Below are 23,828 nucleotides of genomic sequence, written 5' to 3'. Positions count from 1 at the left end.
TGCCTTTAATCTTATATTTTGAACTAGGCTTAATTATGACTTTCTTTTTAACTTTTTTGTTTTATACTAAGGATTGAACTCAGGAGCATTCTACCTCTGAGCTATACATATCCCTATCCACCCCCCTTTTTTAAAATTTTTTTTAAATTTTGAAACAGGGTGTTGCCAAATTGCTGAGGCTGGCCTTGAACCTGGGATCCTCCCGTCTCTGCTTCCCAAGTACTGGGATTACAGGCATGTGCCACTGTACTCAGCTTATGTACCCTCTTTTTGTGGGATGTATTATTATTATTTGCAATATTGAAGATTGATTACAGGGGTACTGTACAACTGAGCTATGTCTCTAGCCTTTTTTTTATTTATTATTTTAGGATTGGATCTTGCTAAATTGCTTAGGCTGGACTTAAAATTTCAAGCCTCCTGCCTCAGCCTCCAAAGTAGCTGGAATTATAGTTTTGTGCCACCACACCTAGCATGCTCTTTTATTCATGATTTCTGTTTCCATTAGGCCTGTTTCCTTCTCCCTCTTTTCAAGACTTCACTTAAAAATGCTTCTATCCACTGTTAAACCCCATGTATTTCTCTGCATGTTAAACCCCGTGTATTTTCTCTGCATCAGAGGTAGACTTCTGGGGCGTATGTCTTGAGCACATTAATCCAATTAATAAAATTTGGAGTGATTTTGAAAGCTAGCCTGGCCGTGAGGATGTTTAGATTTTCTTAGATCAGTGGAAGAAGTATCATCAGCTGATTTGTTAGTTCTTTCCTTTGTTCCTACCTTTCTTAACTACTTTATTAACACAATTCTGGGGATACAAACATGAATCAAACAGTTCCTACTCTCAAGATCCCAGCTTGGTTGTGGTGGGGGTGGCAAACTTGCAAGTTTATACAATTTTGTACAATTTCATAAGTGATTAATTAACAAGGTAGGAGGGAAATTACCTTGTGCTATAGATCAGGAAAGGCCTGACTAGGGCCTGTCATCACAGGTGGGAGGGCTGATCCCTGTGACCTCAGCAACTGAGAATCAGGACAGCTGCATTCACACCCGACTCCTCTGCTTCCTTTGGGTCAGACACCATCTTGAAATAGATGAGCGTGCCCTTAATTCCCTGTTTCCAGATTTAGGAGGGACATTAGCTGCCTCAACTGAAAGAAGGAAGGAGGGGAGGTCTCACCTGATGTGGGTGAAAGAAGAGCCACTCTTCTTTTGGTCTCTGGCAGAGACATTTCTAACTGTAGTCTGTTGTTGGACTGTATTAATGGACACCTAACTGCACTGAAATAAATGAGGAAAATGGGCATGGTGGCACACAACTGGAATCTCAGTACTTGGAAGGCTGAGAAAGGAAGATTTCAGGTTTGAGACCAGCCCCAGCAACTTAGTGAGATTCTCAGTAACCTTATGAAACCCTCTTTCAAAACAAAACCAAAACAAGGGCTGGGGTTTGGCTGAGAGGTAGAACACTTCTGGGTTCAATTCAAGAAAGAGAGAAGAAAAGAAGAAAGGAAGGAAAAAAATCCTTATGATTCTACTGCTGTGGCTTCTGTGGTTCATCAGGGAAGTTTAAATTTGAGCTAGCTGTGTCTTTTGAATAATGCGGCAACACAACCAGCATGCTGTCCAGTCTTCTTCAGGAATATAAAGATAAAATATATCATTGGTTTGCCTACCTTTAGAAATTCTGTAATATCCATCCCGTCCTGCTACCGTAGTATTTCCTTAATACTTCTCACAAATGTACATGTAATAGGTTTATTTTAACTTGGAAGTTTCTTTATTGATTCATATTGAATGCAATAGAGTGAAACAAGTTTGTTGGTTGAGTTTTTTTTTTCAACAAAAAAGGCACTTACAGTTTAGCTTAATATAGAAAAACATCCTATACCACTACTCTGAAACTCCAACTAACATTGGAAATAAAATGAATGTATTTAGATTAGTAAGAATTCAAGTAGCACCATATCAGAGTGTTTTTCTACTACCCAACTGCCCTGGCCCTCTCGGGAATAACCACTTCCTTAAATGTAGTTACTGCCAATAGTCTTACATTGTTTCTCTTAGAAACATTCACATACGAACACCAACACTTAGATATATTCATGCTTTCGACGTATCCATCAGTAATTTTATGTATTTACCACCCGAGCACCTTCGTTGCCGGCCTATTCTGTGCCATGTAGAACTCCGTGCCTGGAAACACAGTGAGGAGCAAAACCAAAAAGATGGCTCTTCTTATGGGACTTGGGATTTGGGAAGGAGAGGAGCCATCAGGATAACTTTAGCTTGTTTAAATATATAAATATAAATATGGTCGGATATGATAGTACTGTTGGGTAAAAATGGCGAGTGCAGGCCTCTTCTTGACACTTCGTTAAATTTCACTGGAAAAAGAAAAGGCATGCAGCGATGAGACGCCATTAATGCACGCTCGACCTGTGCTGTGTTTACTTTCAAAGGCGACACCCCACCCGCCATCCAGCTGCCCACACCTGCCGTCCAGCGCCCGAGCCCCATCACGCTTTTCCAGCCCCGCGGCTCCAGCGCGGCCCCGGTGGTCCAGGCGCCCAGCCTGCCGCTCCGCCCCGCGCCGCCGCCGCCTCCCCTGGCCGCGCCTCCGCCGCCCGACGCGCACCGCCTGCCCGCGGGAGCCGCGGCCGGCCCCGGCTGCTCGGTGAAGAGGCCCACGCCGGTCTCCCTGGAGAGCACCAGCAGGATCCCGACGAGCGCAAGTACTGCCCATGCCAGGCTGGCAGCCGCCACCCTCCAGCCCCCCAAGGAGTACTCGAGCGTGCCCTCGTGTCCCCGGAGCGCGCCGGTGCCCCCGGCCCCTCCCATCCCTCACTCGCACGTCTACCAGCCCCCGCCGCTGGGCCACCCGGCCACCCTGTTTGGAACTCCGCCTCGATTCTCCTTCCATCACCCCTACTTCCTGCCCGGGCCTCACTACTTCCCGTCAAGGTAAGGGAGCAGCGTTTTTCCTTTCACTCACCTATAGCCAATGGATTTTTACTTCTGAATGCATCTCTTTTTATTGAAAAGGGGACTTCCTCAGTTCTGCTTTGACTCTGATTTAGAGACTGAATGGAAACTAAGCAGTTAACCAATGGGTGACGAGAGCTGCGGCCTGGGGGAGCTGGAGGGAGCACAGGCCCGCCTCCTGGCTCCATCCAGCTCTTCCCACCAGAGCATGCAGGCTCCGGTGTTGTCAGAGATGACTTTTCATGCACACTAACTGTAAGGGGCCTTAATTCATGTGGCAAATCCCATCATTGAATAGAGCCTGCTTCTCAAACTTGAATGTATGCATACATCGTTTGGCAGCATATCCAAATACAGATTCTGACTCTTTAGGTCTGGGGAATAGTTCGTCTGAGAATCTGCATTTCCGATTAGCTCCCAGTGAGGCCAGCTCTGCTGGTTCTGTAATGGTGAGAGAGGGAATGGTGGGTTCTTGTTCTTAGCTACTTTAGAAAAGAATAGCCAGAACTATGCAGCAAGCTTCAGCCATTTGTATTATTACAAAGGTAGAAAGAAGGGACAGAAATTAAAGCACTACGTCAGAGAGAAAGTGACATAGTGAAGTGCCTTGAAAGTAAGACACTGAAGATTTTGAATACCAAACAGTTTTTATAAAGATTATTATCTCCCCTCTTTGCTAACCAATTGTCCTCCTGACCCAAATAGGTGTCAATCCGCCCATTAACTCCGGAGCAAGCCTTTTGATATGATTCTGAGGATTCACTTAACTTACACCCTGCTTGACCAAAAGCCTTTTTCCTGTAGGCGTAGGCCTGGCCTGCCTCCGGTGCAGGCCCAAGCCTTTGGTAGGACCAAAATGTGTTACTTGATTATCAAAGTCAGGGGTCACATGGTATCTGCCCTCTTTGAGGAAGACATGTACCATTCTCCTGCATCCTTTGGGAATTTTAGCCTGTCTCCAAGAAGTTACTTACTATGTAAACTTGGCTTTAAAACATGAAGGCCCTGGGCTACAACTTTTTTATTTTCTTGCTAATCACTTTTGGTCCTCGGAACTCTGCAGGGTAACAGCTGCCTCCTCCTCCCTGCCTGAGTGTCTGCACTGCACCAAAGCTATTTTCCAATACATTTTGAGATTAGTACCAAAGCCATTTCCCAATACCGGCACATTCCCTATCAGTTTGTGGACCACATTTTGAATAACATGGAATAGAAGAGGTTTTAGGCTCAGGTTAAGTGACTAGCTCAAAGTTACACTTCCTTTCAATGTCTTCTGAGCTGAACCAGAAAATTTCACCTGTAAATTACCCATAAAGGAATTGATTTTTATAGAGAAGAATCTAGAAAAAAACCAAAAGGATAACTCATTTTGGAGTGACAGACTATAACTCTCCTGCAAGTATTCTGACATATGGTAATAAGCTCTACTTTTAGTTGCTGTTCTGTGTATAGACAAAGTTGGGTTTTGTTGAGTTTGGAATGTTAAGTGTGTAATATCCATGTTCTGTTCTTACTTGAAAGTAAAACTACTCCCCACTTCGAGTATACTCACTTTTCAAAAGAATCAGCTTTGGAGGATATATTATGTTGCTTCACTTCATAGCTTGCTTTCAGATGTTCAGCTCAGGACCAGAAGAAAGTGGAACAAGGGGATTTGAACAGGAGAAGGAATATTTTGCTACTTGAGGTTTATTTTGTCTTTCTTTGCTTTTTTTTCCCTGCATATATGTATTACTGTTAGTGACTTTTGAGAGATGTTTTAGCTCAGGGATCAAATTCTTTACTGTTAAAGCCAGGGGTTGGTAATCTTCTGCTGTCTGCCAGGATCTAGGATTTTACAGAACATAGAGAACTTGGTAAAATGTGTCCTACAAGGGGCTGGGCGCAAGTGTTGCTTAGTGGTACAGTGCTTGCTTGGCATGCACAGGAAGGCCTGGGTTCAACTCCAAGAATTGAAAAAAAAAAGCAAAAAAAAATTTTAGGCATAAGAAGAGAATTAATGAACTGATAGAATTTAATAAATGAATATATTTGGGAAATCTTGGCTATAGAGCCTTGAGTTCATAATTAAAATGGTAGATATTTTATTTGTTAAGTAATTCATTTTCTAATACAGAAAAAGCTTGGACAGTTTTACTTACAGAAAAGGAGAAAACAATATCCAAAAAGGTCTGCGTCTTGCATCTCCTATAGCATTATTGATTTTTGTTTGTTTTGTTTTCTAGTATTTAGCTTGTGTATTTTGAGAGCTAGGTATTTTACCTGTGATTCTCACAACAATCCTGAGTTATACAATGGCAGAGTCATGTTTAGGTTTGTCTGATTTAGATTTCCATATTTTCCCTTAAAAAAAAATCTGTGAAACTTCCCAGTAGAATGGCTTCTCTTGATTGACAGTCGATAGTTGCTAGCAGAGAAGCGTATGGAAATATGTACTTTTGATGAACTCAGAGTCAAGTGAACTTTGGGACCCATAGGATTTCCTTTTGTATTAAGTAGACTAAGGAATAGCACATCTGTCTTTCATAATCAGACAAGGCTTATAGGATTTGACTATTAATGTATAAATTATCTAAGACTTGAGGAACATTTTATAAGGAATCTTGAAAGTAAGTTTTTAGAATACAGAAACTATACCTTTTAAATTCAATATTTATTTTTCTAATGAATAATAATGTTATTAGAAGAACCAAATGAAGTGAATAAATGGTATTATACTTACACAAATTAAATTTTATTTAAGAATGTCAAAGCAGTATATAAACTGTAAACATTAAGTTAAGCATAGTTTTTCAAAACAGAAGAACAGCTTTATAAATTAAATTTATGGCTGGGCGTGGTGGCGCATGCTTGTAATCCCTGCGCTTGGGAGGCTGAGACAGGAGGATCACACAGGTTCAAAGCCAGCCTCAGCTGCTTAGTGAGGCTCTCAGCAACTTAGTGAGAACCTGTTACCAAATAAAATATAAAAAAGGTCTGGGAGTGTAGCCCGGAGGTAGAAAGCCTCTGGGTTCCACCCCCAGTACCACAAAAAATAATAATAAATTTATGATACTTTCTAATTGCTATTTTGACTTTTACCTGTTTGTGTTTGGTGACAGTTTTTCCCAGGAAATGGATACTTTATTTATTCTTGCCTAGTAGTGCATTTCAGTAAAGTCTAGTGTGGTTAACTGTGGCATGGAGGCTCATGCTTGTAATTGTAGTACCTGGGAGCCTGAAAAGGGAGTATTGCAGGTTTGAGGACAGCCTCAATAATGTAACAAGACTCTCAATACCTAGTAGAACACTGTTTCAAAATAAAAATTAAAAGGGCTGGATATAACTCAGAGGTAGAATGTCCCTGAGTTCAGGTTCAATCTCTAGTTTTATAACACACACACATAAACACACACACAGAATATTTTTCCTAATCCTCTATTTGTGTATAGGATGATTCCATTAATATCATAATTATAATGAACATTTGAGATATAGATATAAATGTCTTTTGTATTTATTTATTTTGTATATATTATATTTTACATATATTGCTTTCTAAGCAGGTCATTTCTTTTCCTGTGCAACTAGAATAAAAATCAAATCAGAAGCCAGATGTGGTGGTGCATGCTTGTAATCCCAGCATTTGGGAGGCTGAGACCAGAGGATCGTGGTTCGCAGACAGCCTCAGCTACTTAGTGAAGTCCTCTGCAACTCAGTGAGACCCAGTTTCAAAATAAAGAATAAAAAACAGGGCAGGAGGTGTAGCTCGGAGGTCGAATGCCCCTGGGTTCCAGCCCCAGACCCGCAAAAAAAAAAAAAAAAAAAAAAAAAAAAAAAAAAAAAAAAAAAAAATTCAAATCAGTTAGGTGGTTTAATAATGGAGTCCTTTTTTTAAAAACAGATGGACACTCAAAGTGCTGGTCCCTCTCTGGGGGCTAGCATCTCCCTGCCTTTAAGTCTTAACCCACATTGTGCTTATTGAAACTCGCTCTTTTGTGTGCTACATTATTCCTTAGATTGGTTCTTCTTTTCTGTTTTCTTTCCCTTGTCTTGCAGCATCTGCATACTTTTACATTCAAGAGAAGTAGGTAGACTCTTATGTTGATCATTGAGTTAAAAAAAAAGTATTAAAAATTTATTGCAGTCAGGCATGGTGTCTTATGTCTGTAGTACCAGTACTTGGGAGTCTGAGACAAGAGGATCACAGGTTCAAGGCCAGCCTCAGCTACTTAGTGAGGACCTTCGCAACTTAGTGAGACCTGTTTCAAAATAAAAAATAAAAAATAGTTCTGAGAATGTAGTTTGGAGATAGAATGCCTCTGTGCTCAATCCTCAGAACCACAAGACAAAAATAAAAATAACAACAACAAATTATTGCAGTTAGACATATAAAAAAGTTATGAAAGACATGTAAATTTATTTGCTTGAAATACAGAGAAAATATATTGATATACATATATTGATATACATGGCAGTGAAAGCAATTCCAAAGAATTCCTGGATTTCTAGGAATCAGCTTCCTAACTGTAAACATTTTAGCCAAAAGGATTATAAGTTAAAACCAATTCTCCTTAATGTTTGTTTGGGTCAAAGGATCATTTAAGAATTTGAAATTATGGAGTCACCTCATGATAATGGGTATCTACATATGTACACAAACTTTTGTCTGAAATTTTATGGAGGAAGAAAATTTATAATCTCCAAATATGGCAGACTTAATTGACATAGAATACCTTCTGCTGTACCTACCTAGGAATGCTCAATTTAAATATGAACAATTTAATACCCAGCTGTACCAACCAGAAGGAAAATAAGTTATGAGCAAAAGTGATCAAAATGTTGAAAATTAACTACAGTGGTCTTGGAGATGGTTTTTGGAGATGGTTTTTGGAGTTAATGTCTGTGTAAAAAGAGATGAGGCATTGACTCTACTCAAGGAGGGGACTAAAACTAAAACCTTGATAAAAGTAATACATTTTTATCACTGAGATAAAGCACAAAGAGAGACTTAGCTTTGCTCAGGGCTCTATTGTGATTTCATGGGGAAATCAAAACCCATATACTACACATTTTTTTAGGATCTAAAATCACCCTATTCTCTTGATGCAGACATTTTAAAGTTGATAATTAGCATACAAATGGGTTCTTGGTTGGCAATTATCTGGAGTATATGCTTTAAAGTAACATTTCCACCATCTAGCCACTTGGGGCTTCCAAAAGGGTAATTGTCAGAACATGTGGAAAGGATTCAGTAAGAATAAGAGTTTTGAGACCTTACAAGTAGGAGAATTAACTACCCAAGAATGTGAAATAATTGAAAATTAGGAAGAAACTAAAAATCAATACTTCAGATCATTAAAGAAGACTTCTGTTCCAACTAAAAGTGCAGTAAGAAGGATTAGATTCATAACTCATCTTGAGACGATAAAAAAAAAACTACATAAGATACATGAAGATAACTTTTTCAAAACGCTGAACATCGGGCAGTGAAGGATAGTGGCCGGAGAGATAGGAGACTAATGAAATAAGCCCTGGAGAGGGGGGCATCATACTCAGAGTTGTCACAATTCATTACCCAGACTGCACAGTTTTCACATTACGTTATAAGACATTCAGAGACAGGAAAATGGAATCCATTCAGAGGCAAAAAAAAAAAAAAAGAAAGAAAGAAAGAAAGAAAGAAATTTAAAAGAGAAAAGGAAAGGAAAGGCAATGGAAACTGCTTTCAAGTGGGCCCAGTGTTGTACTTGACAAAGACTTCAAGTCTTTTATAAATATATTCAAATAATGAAAGGAAATCATGTTTAAAGACAAAAGAAATTACAATGTTGAGGTTTTACCAAATGCAAATATTAATAAGGACCTAGAAAATGCTAAAAGAAACACATAGAAATTGTGATGTTGAACTGAACAATAATCAAAATGAAAAAATTCAGTACTGGCATTTTTCAGCATTATAAGAAAATGACAGCAAACTTGAAACTAGACTGATAGGTATTATGCAATCTGATGAACAGAGAAAAAAGAATGAAGAAAAATGAACAGAACCTCTGAATCACTTTATAACAGAGCCACCATTAAGCACACCAATATATACATAAAGGAAAATAGAAAATATTTGAAGAAAAAGTGCTGAAAACTCCCCAAACTTGTTGCAAAACAGTCTACATACTCAAGAAGCTTAGTGAAATCTACATGGGATAAATGCAAAGAGATTTATACCTAAACACATCAGAGTACAATTCTGAAAGCCAAAGGCGAAGGAAACCTTGAAAGTAAAAAGAGAAAAGTGAATCATTATATACAAAAGAATCCCCATAAAATTAAGAACTGACTGGAAACAATGGAGGTTAGAATACACATTAGAAGGGTGGGAAAAATCTGCCCACAAAGAATCTTATATCCACTGCAGCTATCTCTAAAACACGACATTCTCATAATCAGAAACTGAGGGAAGCTAATGCTATCAAACCTGCATTACAAGAAATATTAAGAAGGTCCTTCAAGCTGAAACTAAATGACCCTTTCTGATGACCAGAATCCAAATAAGAAAACATATTATAGCAGTGGAAAGCTAAAATAACTAAAGAGCTAGGGTGGTTATAGTAATATCAGGCAAAATAGACTTTGAGAAACTATTACAAGAGACAAAGATACTATATATTGGTAAAAGCATCTATACATTACTAATAGCAATTATATGTTATCCAACAATTTGATCCCAAAATACAAAGGTAGATATTTTTATCAATGGAATAGAATTGAGAGTTACAGAAATAAATACTTATCTGTGGCCAATTGATTTTCATCAGGGGTGCCATGACCCTTTAATAAGGAAAGAATCATCTCTTCAGCAAATGATACCTTGACAACTAGATATCCATTGAAGTTGGATTCTTACCTGCCGCTGCATAGAAAAATTAACTCAGATGTGTTGAAGACACATATATAAAGGTTATAATCGTAAAGTATATATAAAGTTAAAATCGTAAAACCTCTAGAATAAATCATAAGGATAAATCTTTTTATTATTGGTACATTGTAATTCTATAATCCTAAGGAGGCATAGAGTGATAAGGATGTACATGTACACCTATGCTTCCCTCTGGATCCCACTCTACCTCCTGCCCTTCCCCATACATGCCACTGAGATCGGCTTTGATGACTTTGTGTATGTAGATGGCGCTATTTAAACTGTTACCTTCGTTACATCTCTTCCCCCTCTTCCTCCTCCCCCAAACCCTCTCCATCTCTCCATTGGTGTCTCTTTTGTTACCAGTTTCTCTCCAGCTTCCACATATGAGAGAGAACATACAATTGTTTGCTTTCTGAGGCTGGCAAATCTCAGCAGAATATTCTGTAGCTCCATCCATTTCCCTGTAGATGACATAATTTTGTTGTTCTTTATGGCTAAGAATAAATCTTTATGACCTTGGATTTGGCAATGGTTTCTTAGATATTATATTAGAAGCATGAACATCAAAAGAAAAAACAGATAACCAGACTTCATAAAAAGCTAAAAGTATTTTTTGCATCAAAGGATGCTGTCGTGAAAGTGAAAAGATAACTCATATAATGGGAGAAAATATTTACAAATAATGTATAACAAGGGTCTTTTATCCAAAATATATAAAGAACTCATGACTCATTAAGAAGATAACTAAAAAGGCAATCTGAATAGACATTTCTTCAAAGAAGACATCCATATGGTCAATAATTACATAGGTGCTCAGTAGCACTAGTTATTAGGAAAAGCAAATCAAAAGCTCAATTATTTACCACTTCACACCCATTAATATGGCCGGAATTTAAAAAATAATTTTGAGCCAGGTGTGGTGGCGCACACTTGTAATCCCAGCATTTGGGAGGCTGAGAACAGAGGATCGTGGTTTATGGCCAGCCTCAGCTACTTACTGAGGCCCTCTGCAACTCAGTGAGACCCGGTTTCAAAATAAAGAATAAAACATAGGGCTGGGGTGTAGCTCGGAGGTAGAATGCCCCTGGGTTCCATCCCCAGTACCACACACACACACACACACACACACACACACACACACAAATCATTCTGAAAATGTGAAAAAATGGAACCTGCATATATTGCTGGTGGGAATGAAAATGATGTAGCCATTTTTGAAAAATATTAAATATAGAATTAGTAATGATTCCACTCCATAGTATATACCAAATAGGACTGAAAACATCTTATATACTCAAAATCTTGTTATTAGGGAAAACCACCTGTATAGGCAAAAGAAGTAAGTAGTAGGTATGGTTCTTTTTGAAGTTTGCAGAATTAAGTTTATAATTTCATTTTACTTTATTTTTTACTGGGGATTGAACCAAGGGGCATTCTACCTCTGAGATATACCTTCAGTCCTATTTTATTGGTTATTTTGAAACAGGGTCTCACCAAGTTACGAAGGGCCACGGGTTCTGAGGCTGGCTATGAACCTGTGATCCTCCTGTCTCAGTCTCCCAAGTACTAGGATTCCAATTGTGTGTCCCACGATTGGCCCACCTGGGGAATCTGGTGGAATCCTTCCATCTCAAGACCTTTGATTTATTCACATGTGCAGACTCTCGTGTGCTCTGTCAGGCTACTCACCCACAGGTTCCCAGGATTCAGATATGTCCCAGGAGGCATTTTTCAGCTTGCCACAGCACTTTTATTTCATATCAAGTCCTTTGTTATCCTTGGTTTTACATGTTTCTGTGCGCACAGATGTTTGTAAAAGGTGTTAAAGATCTTTAAAGAAATTGTAATACTGCGTTTTGTGATTTTCACATTTGGAGAGACATTTGGCACTTGTCCATGACATATATTCAATGAACTGAGGACAACAATTCACTAGGTTTCAAAAAGCTATTAATTTCCTTTTTGAGATCTTTACCAACCTAGTGATTTTGTTTCTGTGGCTCAAGATGCATTTTATTTGGGGACAAAATAAAAGAGTACAATCAACTCTTAATCTGTGGCACATGAGGCTGATGGACAGGCAGAAGGACTGTGCAGGTCTGTGTGTTATCATTTCCCCTGAGCATTTCCCCAGCAAGTGAGGAAGGAGAACAGAGCCATGGCAGTGCAGCCCTTACTGGGCTCAGGGCAGCTCCCAGTCCACCGACAGGGCAGGGTTTTCTCTAGGGTGTGAGAGCAAAGGTTGAACCCTCAAGAGGCCTCATCTGCACAGTGCTTGAAGATGTTCTTGTCTCCTTCACTACAGAGGGCAAACTGATTTTAATTTTTAATGAAAGTATTTATTTTCGCTTATTTACCATTTTTGTTATAGAAAATTTCATATGTAAAACAGAGTAATTAGTGGTTTAAGGAATCACCAAGCACCCATCTCTAGCTTCAGTAATTGGCATCTTATTGTTAATGTTTCTTTATTTACTCATACTATTCAGAGAGTGGGGTCTTAAGTATTTTAAAGAAAACCACAGAGATATAATTTTACCAGTAAAGGCAATAATACAGTTTGAACATCCTTGATCCAATTATCCACAGTACTCTAAAATTCAAAATTTATAGAACTTTTTTCTATTTCTATGAAGAAAGTCATTGATATTTCATTGGGAAAATCACTGGTATTTTGATGGGAATTAATACTTCTAAAAAGAAGACATTCAAATACCTATGCAGAGGAGACAGTGTTCAGCATTACTAATCTGAAAATGCAAATAAAAATCACAATGAGATATTACCTCATCCTTTAAAATAGTTATCATCAAAAGACAAACACTAACCCAATGCTGACAAGGATATAGAGAAAGTGGGACTTCTTCCCACTGTTGGTGGGAACGTAAACTAATATTTTTATGTCAGGATCATGCTGCTTTGGTTACTGTAGCTTAGCAAAATGTTTTGAAGTCAGGGATTGTGATGCCTCCAGCTCCCTCACCCCTCAGGATTTCTTTGGCTATCCTGGTTCTTTCATCATTCCATACAAATTTTAGGATTGTTTTTTCTATTTCTATGAAAAAAGTCACTGGCATTTTAATAATATTTTTTCAATTCGTTCATTTTATTGTGTGTGTGTGTCCTGTATAATTTTTTTATTCAGTGTTCTATAAATTTCATTGTGGAGGGAGAAAAGCGGGGCTTACGAGCTCTGCTAACAACCAATTTCTATTACCACAAAATCAATGCCTTTCATAACCAGAAAACACTATCAGCAGAGAAACAAAAAATGTAATTACAAGGGACAGAGAAAAAGAGGGCTGGAAAAACGAGACACCAGAAAAAAAACAGACCGCAGTGCTGCAGCCGGAGCCACGGCACGGAGCGGGCACCATCTTCCCTCCAGGCCCCAGAGAGGAGGGGGACTCAGTACGGAGCTCAGAGCCACAGAGGAGATACGCCGGCCTCACACCCGAGGATGCGGCAGCAGCACCATACTGCCAATGGCAGCAGCGAGCTCACCGGAAGGCACCAGACCAACATACTCAACAGCCCACCAGGCTCCAGAGAGGAGCGGCGGACAGTGAGCCGAGGTGAGCCACTGCGGAACAGCCGGGCAGAATTTGGCAGATTTTTCAGCACAGGGAACATCTAAAGCTCCCAGGGGCTGGGCTCAGCACACCCTGCAGGGACTCAGAGTAGAGCTCAAAACCAGAGAAGAAATACGCCAGCCTCACGGCCGAGGGCATGGCAGCAGCGCCATATTGCCACCGGCGGCAGCAGCAGCGAATTCACCGAGTCCACTACAGCTCCATCAGCACACTCAACAACAGTGAGTCAAATTGTGGCCCTAGAGGAGAAATCCCAGTTCTGACTCCCAGGGACTTGACCCAGTGGGGGAGTGGTGGTGGCAGAGATATCATACCACAGGAGAACGCCCAACCTGGCACCCCCCCATGGTCTAAAGCAGCCTCGATTCACTCCCTGGGTCTGAGACTCTGTGATATAACCCAGTAAAGGAGTAGTGGTGACTGAGATAGCAGAGACTCGAGATCCAGAGCACCTTAAGTGAAGTCATAGTGACCCAGGAAAGAACCCAGAGAAAGCACAAACTTCTGAAATCATAGGAAAGAGGAATAACAATGGAGAAATGAATGCCCACAACCCCACAACATCAGAACCTGATAAAACAGAAATTCAGAGATTTCTAGAAGATCAAATCAGGAAAATAACTGTAGAAATAGAGCTGTTTCGAAAAGAATTCAGAGAGAGCCAAAAAGAGATAAAGGATGTAATTAATGAAGTAAAGGCCTCAATTCAAAGCACAAACAACCGATTAGACCACATGGAGAATAGAATCTCGCTCTTAAAAGATGATCATTCCAAAAATGAACGCATAGTTTCTAATTTAGAAAAAAAAATCCGACAGCAGGAATCTGACATTGAAGAAATATGGGCCCATTTTAAGAGAGCTAACCTAAGAATAATTGGAATAGAGGAGGGAAAAGAAGGTGAAACCAAAGGGATCAACAATCTCTTCAAGGAAGTAATAGCAGAAAATTTTCCAAACATAGAGCAAGAGGTTGATACACAGGTCCAGGAAACTTAAAGAACTCCCTTTAGACAGGATCAGAGAAGAGGATCCCCACGCCACATAATTGTCAAAATGACCAATGTGGAAGCCAAGCAGAGAATCTTAAAGGCAACAAAAGCAAAGGGCCAAGTGACATTCAGAGGCAAACCAATTAGAATCACTCCAGACTTCCCAAAACAAGTCATGAGAGCCAGAAGGGCTTGGAGTAACATATTCCCAATTCTGAAAGAAAACAACTTCCAGCCAAAAATTTCCTACCCAGCAAAACTTTCTATCAAATTAGATGGAGAAATAAGAAGCTTCCATGACAAACAGAAACTGAAGGAATTTATGTCTTCAAAACCAGCACTAGAGAAAATACTCAAAGAGATTAACTACAAAGAAGAAATAGGTAACACACTCCAGAACTTGAGAAACAAGATTTTCCATCCAACAGACAACTAAGATTGGTTATCTGTGGAGATTCATTATTTATGTTAGTCTTTTACCTATCTCTAAATGGTATTGTTTGCTTTTATTGTTGCTAATTTTTAGGATTTCTATTTGGAATATTAATATACCTTCAGATATAGCATTTGGAAATAATTTATCCCATTCTATTAGCAACTGTTAACTCTGTTTACATTGTATTTGGATATACAATATTTTTTTTTATTTTTTAGGGAGTTTGTTTACCCTTCTGTTGCCTGTGCCATTGAACTCATATCCAAGAAATCACTGCCAATTTCAATGTTGTGAGGTTTTATGACCCAGACTTTCTTCTAAAAGTTTATAGTCTTAAGATTTATATTTATGTCTTTTATCTATTTTGAGTTAATATTTATATATGGTGTTAGGTAAGGGTCCAATTTTATTCTTTTTCATGTAATTATTACTTTTAAACAATATTTAGTTAAAAGATTAGTATTTCCTCCACCAAATGTTCGTGGAAACCTTGTCAAAAATAACTTGACAATATATGGAAGAATGTATCTCTAGGCTTTTATTTAACTCCAGTGGTTTATATATTTGCCTTTAGAACAGTACTACACTGTTTCAATTATTGTAGCTTTATATGGTTTGAAATCAGAAAATGTACATCTTCTAGCTTTGTTCTTTTTCTAGATCGTTTTGGGTATCTAGAGTCCATATTCCATATTAGCATAGATTTTTTCTGAAAAATAAACAAATAAATGTATGATAGTTTCACCTAAAAAAGAAAAAGAAAAAAAATTCTCTGATAATAAAGAAAGCAAAAAGAAATATTGAAATGTTATCTTTAAGTCATCAAAAGCTTGGTATCAGACAAATGAAACTGTTATGTGAGATTATCATTGTTAATTTTGGATAAGTTGCTATAATACTAGATGTCAACCACTAAGCCAAGCATGGGAAGGAGGGATGGGGAGGGAACGGGGTGGGGATCGGGTAGGGTCTAATTGGGCAATGTGTGCATGTATGTCTACAAAAGTTTTTTTTTTATCCCATTATGATGTATGAATACAGTGCACCAATAAAAATAAAAAAAATTCATTGTGGAGGTCTTTCATGATATTAAATTTATTGCCTAATTTTTTCTAGTTATATTACAAATGGGATTGATTTCTGAGTTTCTTTTTCAACAAGTTCATTATGGATATATAACAATGCTTTTTTTGTGAGTGGAACTGGGGATGGAACCCAGGGGCTTTCTGCCTCTGGGCTATACTCTCAGACCTATTTTATATTTTATTTGGAAATAGGGTCTCACTAAGTTGCTAAGAGCCTCACTAAGTAGTTGAGGCTCGCTTCAAATCTGTATGATCCTCCTGTCCCAGCCTCCCAAGTGCGGGGGATTACCAGCATGCTCCACCATGCCTGGCCGCTACTGTTTTTTATATCCTGCAACTTAGTTCTGAGATGGGGGGGTATTGGGGTCTCACAGACATTAGGCAAGTGCTCTACCACTAAGCTATATACCTAATCCCCTAGCACCTTTTAAATAGAGTATTTAGGTTTTTCTATGTATAAAATCACATATATTGTAAACACCAGTAATTTAACTCTGTCCTTTACAGTTTGAATAACCTTTATTTCTTTCTCTTGTCCAATTCCTCTATGACTTCCAGTACTAAACTAAATAAGAGTGATGAAAGTGAATATCCTTGTCTTGTTCACAGTCTTAGAGGAAATACAATGGCTTTTGTCCATGCAGTGTAATACTGGCTGTGGCTTTTTTAGATACAGCATTTAGTATTTTGAGGTACGTTTTTTCCATGACTAATTTGTTGAGACAAATTTTGTCATGAGATACTGAGTCTTATCGAGTGCTTTTCTCTGTGTGTTTGTGGAGTTGATCACGTTGCTTTTGTCCTTTGTTCTGATATGTCATATCATGTTTATTGACTCCTCTCTGTTGAACCATCCTTGTATCCTTGGGATGAATCCCATTTGATCGTGGTGTATTGTCTTTCTTGTGTGTGTGTGTGTGTGTGTGTGTGTGTGTGTGTGTGTGTAATAGTAGGGATTGAACGCAGGGATATTATACCACTGCGCTACACTTTCAGTCCTTTTCTACTTTTTATTTTGAAGCAGAGTCTTGCTAAACTAGTGTGTGCTGGCCTTGAACCTGAGATCCTCCTGTCTCAGCTTCCCAAGTACTGAGATTATAGGTGTGCTGTGCACAACCACACCTGGTGTGTATGGTCTTTTTGATGTGCTATTGAACTTGACTAGATGGAATATAAAGTGTCAGTTTGGTGGATGCTTTGGCTTTGGTTATAGGTGAGCTCAAAAATGTGGTTCCTATGGGATTTCTTTGAATTTTATGTCAGCAGCATCGCTGAGTGCCTCAAGAGTCTGGAGTGAAGTAGTTCATAAAGGTCGTGACATTACTTTATGGAGGTAGACTTCCAAAAGTACATGTCCACAGGCTCCATAGAGTCAATGCTGATGCCCTGGGGCTTTTAGCTGTCACAGTCTCCATGGCTAGCGCTGTTCCCTGGTCCTTTGGGCAAGCACAGGAGACAGTAAGCATTGTAGCTCCAGCAGCCGTGGTTCCTTAGCCACAGGATCCTGAGGATGAAGGGAGGAACCTCTTCTTGGGCCTGTGGCACCCCACAATTCTAGAACAACAAAAAGATGAACGCAGGTGCGGCTGGGGCCTGTGTCACTCAGTACATGAACTCAAGCTTGTGAAGCACAAAGGGGACTTTCCTGTGCTCTGTGGGGTGGTTAGTGGTGGTATGAGGGCCTGTAGCAATGGTAGCCACTTTCCTGGAGTTGTGAGATACAGATGGTACCTTTCTAGGTCCCCAAATAAGTTATACCAGTGCCGTGGGCACCAGCAGCTATGGCTCTAGAGCCACGGTTGTGAAGGAAAGCTTCACTAGTTCCCCTGGGGCATGTGTAGGTGTTATTTGGGCTTTTGGTGTTGGTATCCATGGTCCTAGAGGTATAGGGTAGAGAAGAGGTCTTTCTTAAGGCCTGTGGGTGAGTACAGGTGGTGCCAGGGCTTATAGCTTTGGTACCTGTGGTCTTGGACCTAGAGAATATGTATGGGTATGTCCCTAGGTATCATAGTTTGGAATAGAGTGTCCCCTGGAGAACACATGTATTAATATTCAGAATTGATAGAAGTCAGCCCTTAGGGTTGTACTCTTATCAGTAGGTAAGTCTATTGTAATGGATTTACTGGATGGTAACCTAGGCAGTAGGATGTGGTTGGAGGAGGTGGACCCCTGGGGCGGGGCCTTGGGGACTGCATGTGTCTTTGAATCCCTTTGCTCTCTTTCTTGCTTCTGACTTCCACGATGTTAGAGCAGAGAGCTCCTCTCTTTCTGCCTCTTGCTTCCATGCCTGAACTCTGCTGACGTAACTGACCTGACATGGACTGAACCCTGAAATCTTCAGAACTGTGAGCAAATTAATCTTCCTTCTCCTATGTTGTGTGGTCAGTTTGTTCTGGATTATAGCAGTGAGGATGCTGACTGAAACATGAGGTCATGCAGAGCAAGCTCCAGTGGCATTAGTAGCTGCAGTCTTGGAGCCGCATGATGTGGATGGAAACTTCCCTTGGTCTTCAGAGATACTAGGGCTTTTTGCACCAGAAGCTGCAGTCCCAAGGCCATAGGCTGGGAAGGAGACCTTTGTTAGTTCCTCCTGGCCTAGTGCAAGGTGTGCTGGGGTGTGGGGCTGGCATAGTGATGCTGGGTTTTGACACCAGCATCCACCAGTAGTGTCAAGGCTGTGGGTTGGGGAGGAGGCTTTCCCTGGTTCCTGTGGGGCAAATAGGGGTGTACTTGGGCCTGGGGCTATGGCAGCCTCTGACCCTAAAGCTGTAGAACACTAGAGAAGATTTCCTCCCTAGTCCATGGCCTTGGGACAGCATCTGCTCCTTCATTCATCAGCTGGAATTGTTTTGTGGAAACAGACTTTCTTTTACCTACTGTATATTTACTCCAAAATACCAGAAGGGCAGGATAGGCACATGATTCTTTCCCTATATCAATGAGTCTTGTTTTTTAGTTAGGAGATGATTATCTTTTGATTAAGTGGATTTTTATATATTCAATATATTTCAATTCATTTCAGTCTTCATTCGGTCTCCTTCCTTCTTTCTTTTCTTTTGAAAATCCAGTTGGTTGTAAGTTGACTTCTGTGTCCTTAATCTTAATTTTAGATAGATTTTTGTTATCTGGCACAGTATGTCCCAGGATTATCTAACCTAGACCTGGAATCAGCCATCACCAGAAGCCCTAATTTCTTTTAGTGAAAATAGTATTTAAAATTATAAATTAGGAAATAGGAATGCTTCTTGCTACTACATTAACAAAATATATAGGCCTGTCAGTAGTAATTATTAGAATATATGTATTTGTGAATGAGAAAAATCCATTAATTTATATTAATATTTCCACAATTAAATAGTATTGTAGAATTAAAAATTCTTTGATTTTGATACTTTGAATTTTTCTAGTATCTCTTCTCTTTCTTCCTTCCTTTCTTTCTTTCTTTCTTTTTTTTTTTTTTTTTGGTACTAGGGATGATACCCAAGGGCCTTCTACCTCTGAGCTACACCCCACCCCTGTTTTATTTTTTATTTGGAAACAGGGTTTCACTAAGTTGCTGAGAGTCTAAGTTTGAGGCTGGTTGCAAACCTGTGACCCTCCTGTTTCAGCCTCCCAAAGGACTGGGATTACAAGTGTACGCCACCACACTTGGCTTCCAGTATCTTTTCAACCAAGCTAAAAAATCCTTGTTCCCAGTAACATACTTATTTCCTCTATTGTATTAAACATTTTTCTCAGTATAATTTTAAAATAACATTAGCCAAAGTTTCAAATCAGCAATGTTACTAATAATGCAAATTTTTCAATGCAGTTTAAGATTCATTTGTGATTCTTTTTCTCTTTGGAATATATATTATCAGGAAGGTACAATATAAATGTTAGATTTAAGTTATCCTGAAATAATTTTGCTCTATGTAATTGAGCCAAACATAATTTGATATAAACTTGGGTTCATTTGTTTTTATTTGCTTCTGATTTTTAGGGATTGACTTTTTAAAAATTAAATTTATTTCAATCATGTGCTTCTTAATCTCTTTAAGGCTCAGTTCCTTCATCCATAAAGTAGATATTTATAGTATCTGTCTCATGGGTTGTTCTGAGTAATAACTGAGATATATATATATATATATATATATATATATATATAATCCTTAGCCAATACCTAGAAAACATAGTGTATGATTACTAGGCTTTGGCTACTATTATTCTTCCAATCATTTTAACTGACGCTCTTCCCACTATATCACGCTGCTTTTATAGTTAATCATTTCTACCCATGTGATTTTGTACGATTACCTTTGTATGAATTGGTCTTTTTGTTCTCTAAACAACATACTGACTTGCCTTTGCCACACCAATGCAGTCCTTGTGATGCTGGCATTGAAACTTTAGCACGTATCTAGGGGATATCAGGATATTAGGTCTTAAAAAGAAAACCCCACCAAGCCTCACGTAGCATCTTGCCTGTGCTGAATCACGAAAGTGATGATTCACTGGAAGGGTCACTTCGACCTGAAGTGAAGACTGAGGAAGGTGATCTGATATCCCCTCCGAGGTACCTACAGAATCCAGTGGATGAAGAGATCAGAGCGAAACCGCAGGACTTAATCACAGTAGCTAAGACAGTGTGTTCAGGGCACACTGTTGAGTTTCAAAAGCCTGAACTAGATGGCAGCGGGAATGGGAACCTGAACAGTGTAGAAGCTTTGCCTCCTGATACTTAACAGGAGCAAGGATTAGCACTTAAAGATCTGGGCATGGGGTGTAACTTCCAAGAGTTGAGAGAGCAGTCTAGTATGTCAATCCTATTTATGCTCTTAAAAGTAAGGAGACGATGTCGGTTTTCTTTTTAAGGGAGGAAACATAGATTGAAACCCCCAGCCATATCATGGGTTTTACTCATGAATTGTGGTCATTGTGTTTATGTTATTTGTCACTAGGTGGAGTTCATGAGCCCAGGGACCTCTTGCTAGAACTTTTTCTAAACCACGTGTCCTACAATTACTGTCCTGTGCTTTTGAAGGGGAGAATGATACTTTAAAAAAATTGGCAAATGTTTTTTATTTCCAGGCTACACTCCCATCAGTAATTGTTTGTTGTTTTTTGTTGTTGTTTTCTTTTTTTGTTGTTTGTTTGTTTTGGGTGGTACTGGGGGTTCCTGGAAACCCTTCTACCTCCAGGCTATACTCCCAGGTCTATTTTTTATATTTTTTAATTTGGAAACAGCAAAGCTGGCTTTGAACCTGCACCATCCTCCTATCTCCGCCTCCCAAGGGCAGGGATTACAAGCCTGTGCCACTAAGCCCGGCTTTGTTCTTTATTTTGAAACAGGGTTTCACTGAGTTGCAGAGGCCTCACTAAGTTGCTGAGGTTGGCTGAAAACCTGCCATCCTCCTGTCTCAGCTTCCCAAGTACTGGGATTACAAGAGTGGGCCACCATGCCCAGCTAGCAAATGGTTTTAAGTGGCAGAATTGTTGGATTTTCCTTTTAGAACAAAAGATAAAAATTTGTAAAACTACAAAAAGATATTTCTCTTCACACTTCTGCCATTGAAAGAATTTCTCAAAGAATTTCTCAAAAGACCTTTAAAACCCCTGTTCAGCCGGGTGTAGGGAAACACACTTGTAATCCCAGCATTCGGGAGGCTGAGACAGGAGGATCGCGGTTCACCGACAGCCTCAGCTACTTAGTGAGGCCCTCTGCAACTTAGTGAGACCCTGTTTCAAAATAAAGAATAAAAAATAGGGCAGGGGGTTAAGCTCAGAGGCCAAATGGCCCTGGGTTCCATCCCCAGACCCGCAAACAAAACAAAACAAAAAACCCTGTTTAATACCAGTACTAAATCTTTATGGTAGTAAGTGTTTTAAGTTTACTCTATTTTTGAGTATCAATTTAAAAGTTAAGTTGTCATACTCTGTTCTAGGTCTTCAATATTTAGGAGTTCTTGATTTCAAACCTAAACATACACATTCCTGTTCCTCTATGAACTTCCTTTTATTTTTATTTTTATTTTTTTTTAAATTTTTGGTGGTACTGGGGGTGGAACCCAGAGGCTTTCTACCTCCGGGCTATACTCCCAGACCTGTTTTATATTTTATTTGGAAACAGGGTCTCACTAAGTTGCTGAGAGCCTCACTAAGTAGCTGAGGCTGGCTTCGAACCTGCACGATCCTCCTGTCTCAGCCTCCCAAGCGTGGGGATTGCAAGCGTGCGCCACCACGCCCGGCATTGGGCTTCCTTTTGAATATTGTGAGAACAGCAGTTGAGTTATTACTGTGACATTTCTAAGCATAGCACAACATATACCTGCATTTTCAAAAGACTTAGATGGTGTGAGGTATCCCAAGCGAAAGGCCAAGATGGGTGTTTTTATCTTTTTATCAAGGTCATCAAAAGGTGAGAGGCTAGGAGCCAATAATAGGTAATAAATGCTGGCGATGGTCCCTGTCGCAGGCTTCTTTTGCCTTTTGTTTGGGGTGAGGACTGGTCAGTGGGACTAGATCACATGAACACACAAGTGGTTACAGACAGAAAGGATCTCGGGAACTTTCCAGGCCCCAAGAGAATGCAGTTAACTCCCAGTCAGTCTATGCACGGCAGTGCGCGGGCAAGCTCTGATCTAATTCCTCTTTTGTGTCTTCCTGCCACAGCACATGCCCTTACAGTCGGCCTCCCTTTGGCTATGGAAATTTTCCAAGTTCAATGCCAGAATGCCTTGGTTATTACGAAGACAGGTACCAAAAACACGAGGCCATGTTCTCAGCTTTAAATCGAGACTATCCTTTTAGAGACTACCCAGACGAGCGCACGCACAGCGAAGACTCTCGGAGCTGTGAGAGCTTGGAGGGGGCCGCGTACTTCAGCAGCCACGGCGGGGAGGAGTACCTGACCCCCATGCCCGCGCTGGACATCGGGGCCCTGGAGAACGTCCTCACGGCTCCCACGCCAGCCCCCTCGAGCATCCAGCGAGTCAATGTCACAGACAGCGATGACGAGGAGGAAGAAAAAGTGCTCAGGAATTTATAATTTTAAAACAAATATGCACAGAAAATAAACATTTCTTAAAATACACTCTGGGTCAGTTGGTGTGAGAAAAAAGCCTAGACTGCTTAGCCGCCAGTCTTCAGCCATGATTTGAGGAGTCAAAGCCATACGTGTCTGCATGAAATTTTGATTAATGAAGCTTCATCATAGGAATATTTAACATATAAAGTCCCTGACTTTTATGGCTGAAATTTGCACCAACATGTATTAACATTACTTTATCTTGGAATTTGCAAAATATAGAAAGCCTTACGGTTGTATGTGAGAAGAAAGGGAGGCTATACCTGGCAACAAGTGTGATTTGCATTTTATCTCAGGATACATTGATTTATTTTTCTTAAATTTTTTTGTTTGGTATTTATATAATACTTATGGATGTTGTCAGTTTTTATGTAACATTTTGAAAATATTTTGATAACTTTTAGAAATGAGCCAGGACTCAGTTACTAATTTGCACTAATAACCAATTAATTATAAGCTGCAAATGTGTTTTAATGGCAACTGGATAATTCCTTCAAATATACTTAGTTGTTGCTGTTTCTAAACATTTTTATCATTTTTAATACCTTTTTTTCATTTGGCATGCACTGTTGTATTTTTGTTGTAATTTAATAAACATAGATAAATCTTTTCTTGTTGGATGTTCTGTTTGAAGGATAGAAATAAGCACGATGAGTACTGTTCATTCCGTATTTTTTATGATATTTATTTTTGCCTAATGGCTTCTTAAATTACAATACTATTAGTTTACAATACTATTAGTTTACAAAAGACTTGAAATTATTAACAAAAAT

General features: G+C 39.4%; 1 protein-coding gene across 1 annotated transcript in view; it reads left to right on the top strand.

The window, feature by feature from the left end:
* Positions 1-23,016, top strand: part of SOX30 (SRY-box transcription factor 30) — a gene marked incomplete at both ends in the record, with an annotated part of 28,522 nt that extends 5,506 nt beyond the window's left edge. The window contains 2 exons of the mRNA XM_080698891.1: positions 2,464-2,965; positions 22,641-23,016. Of these exons, the coding sequence (XP_080555017.1) occupies positions 2,464-2,965; positions 22,641-23,016 (878 nt within the window). The remainder of the gene's footprint in view (positions 1-2,463; positions 2,966-22,640) is intronic.
* Positions 23,017-23,828: the final 812 nt, after the last annotated feature.

Source organism: Muscardinus avellanarius, assembly GCF_963383645.1.
Source record: "Muscardinus avellanarius genome assembly, chromosome: 7".
Lineage (NCBI taxonomy): Eukaryota > Metazoa > Chordata > Mammalia > Rodentia > Gliridae > Muscardinus > Muscardinus avellanarius.
This window is presented reverse-complemented; position numbering and strand designations above follow the sequence as displayed.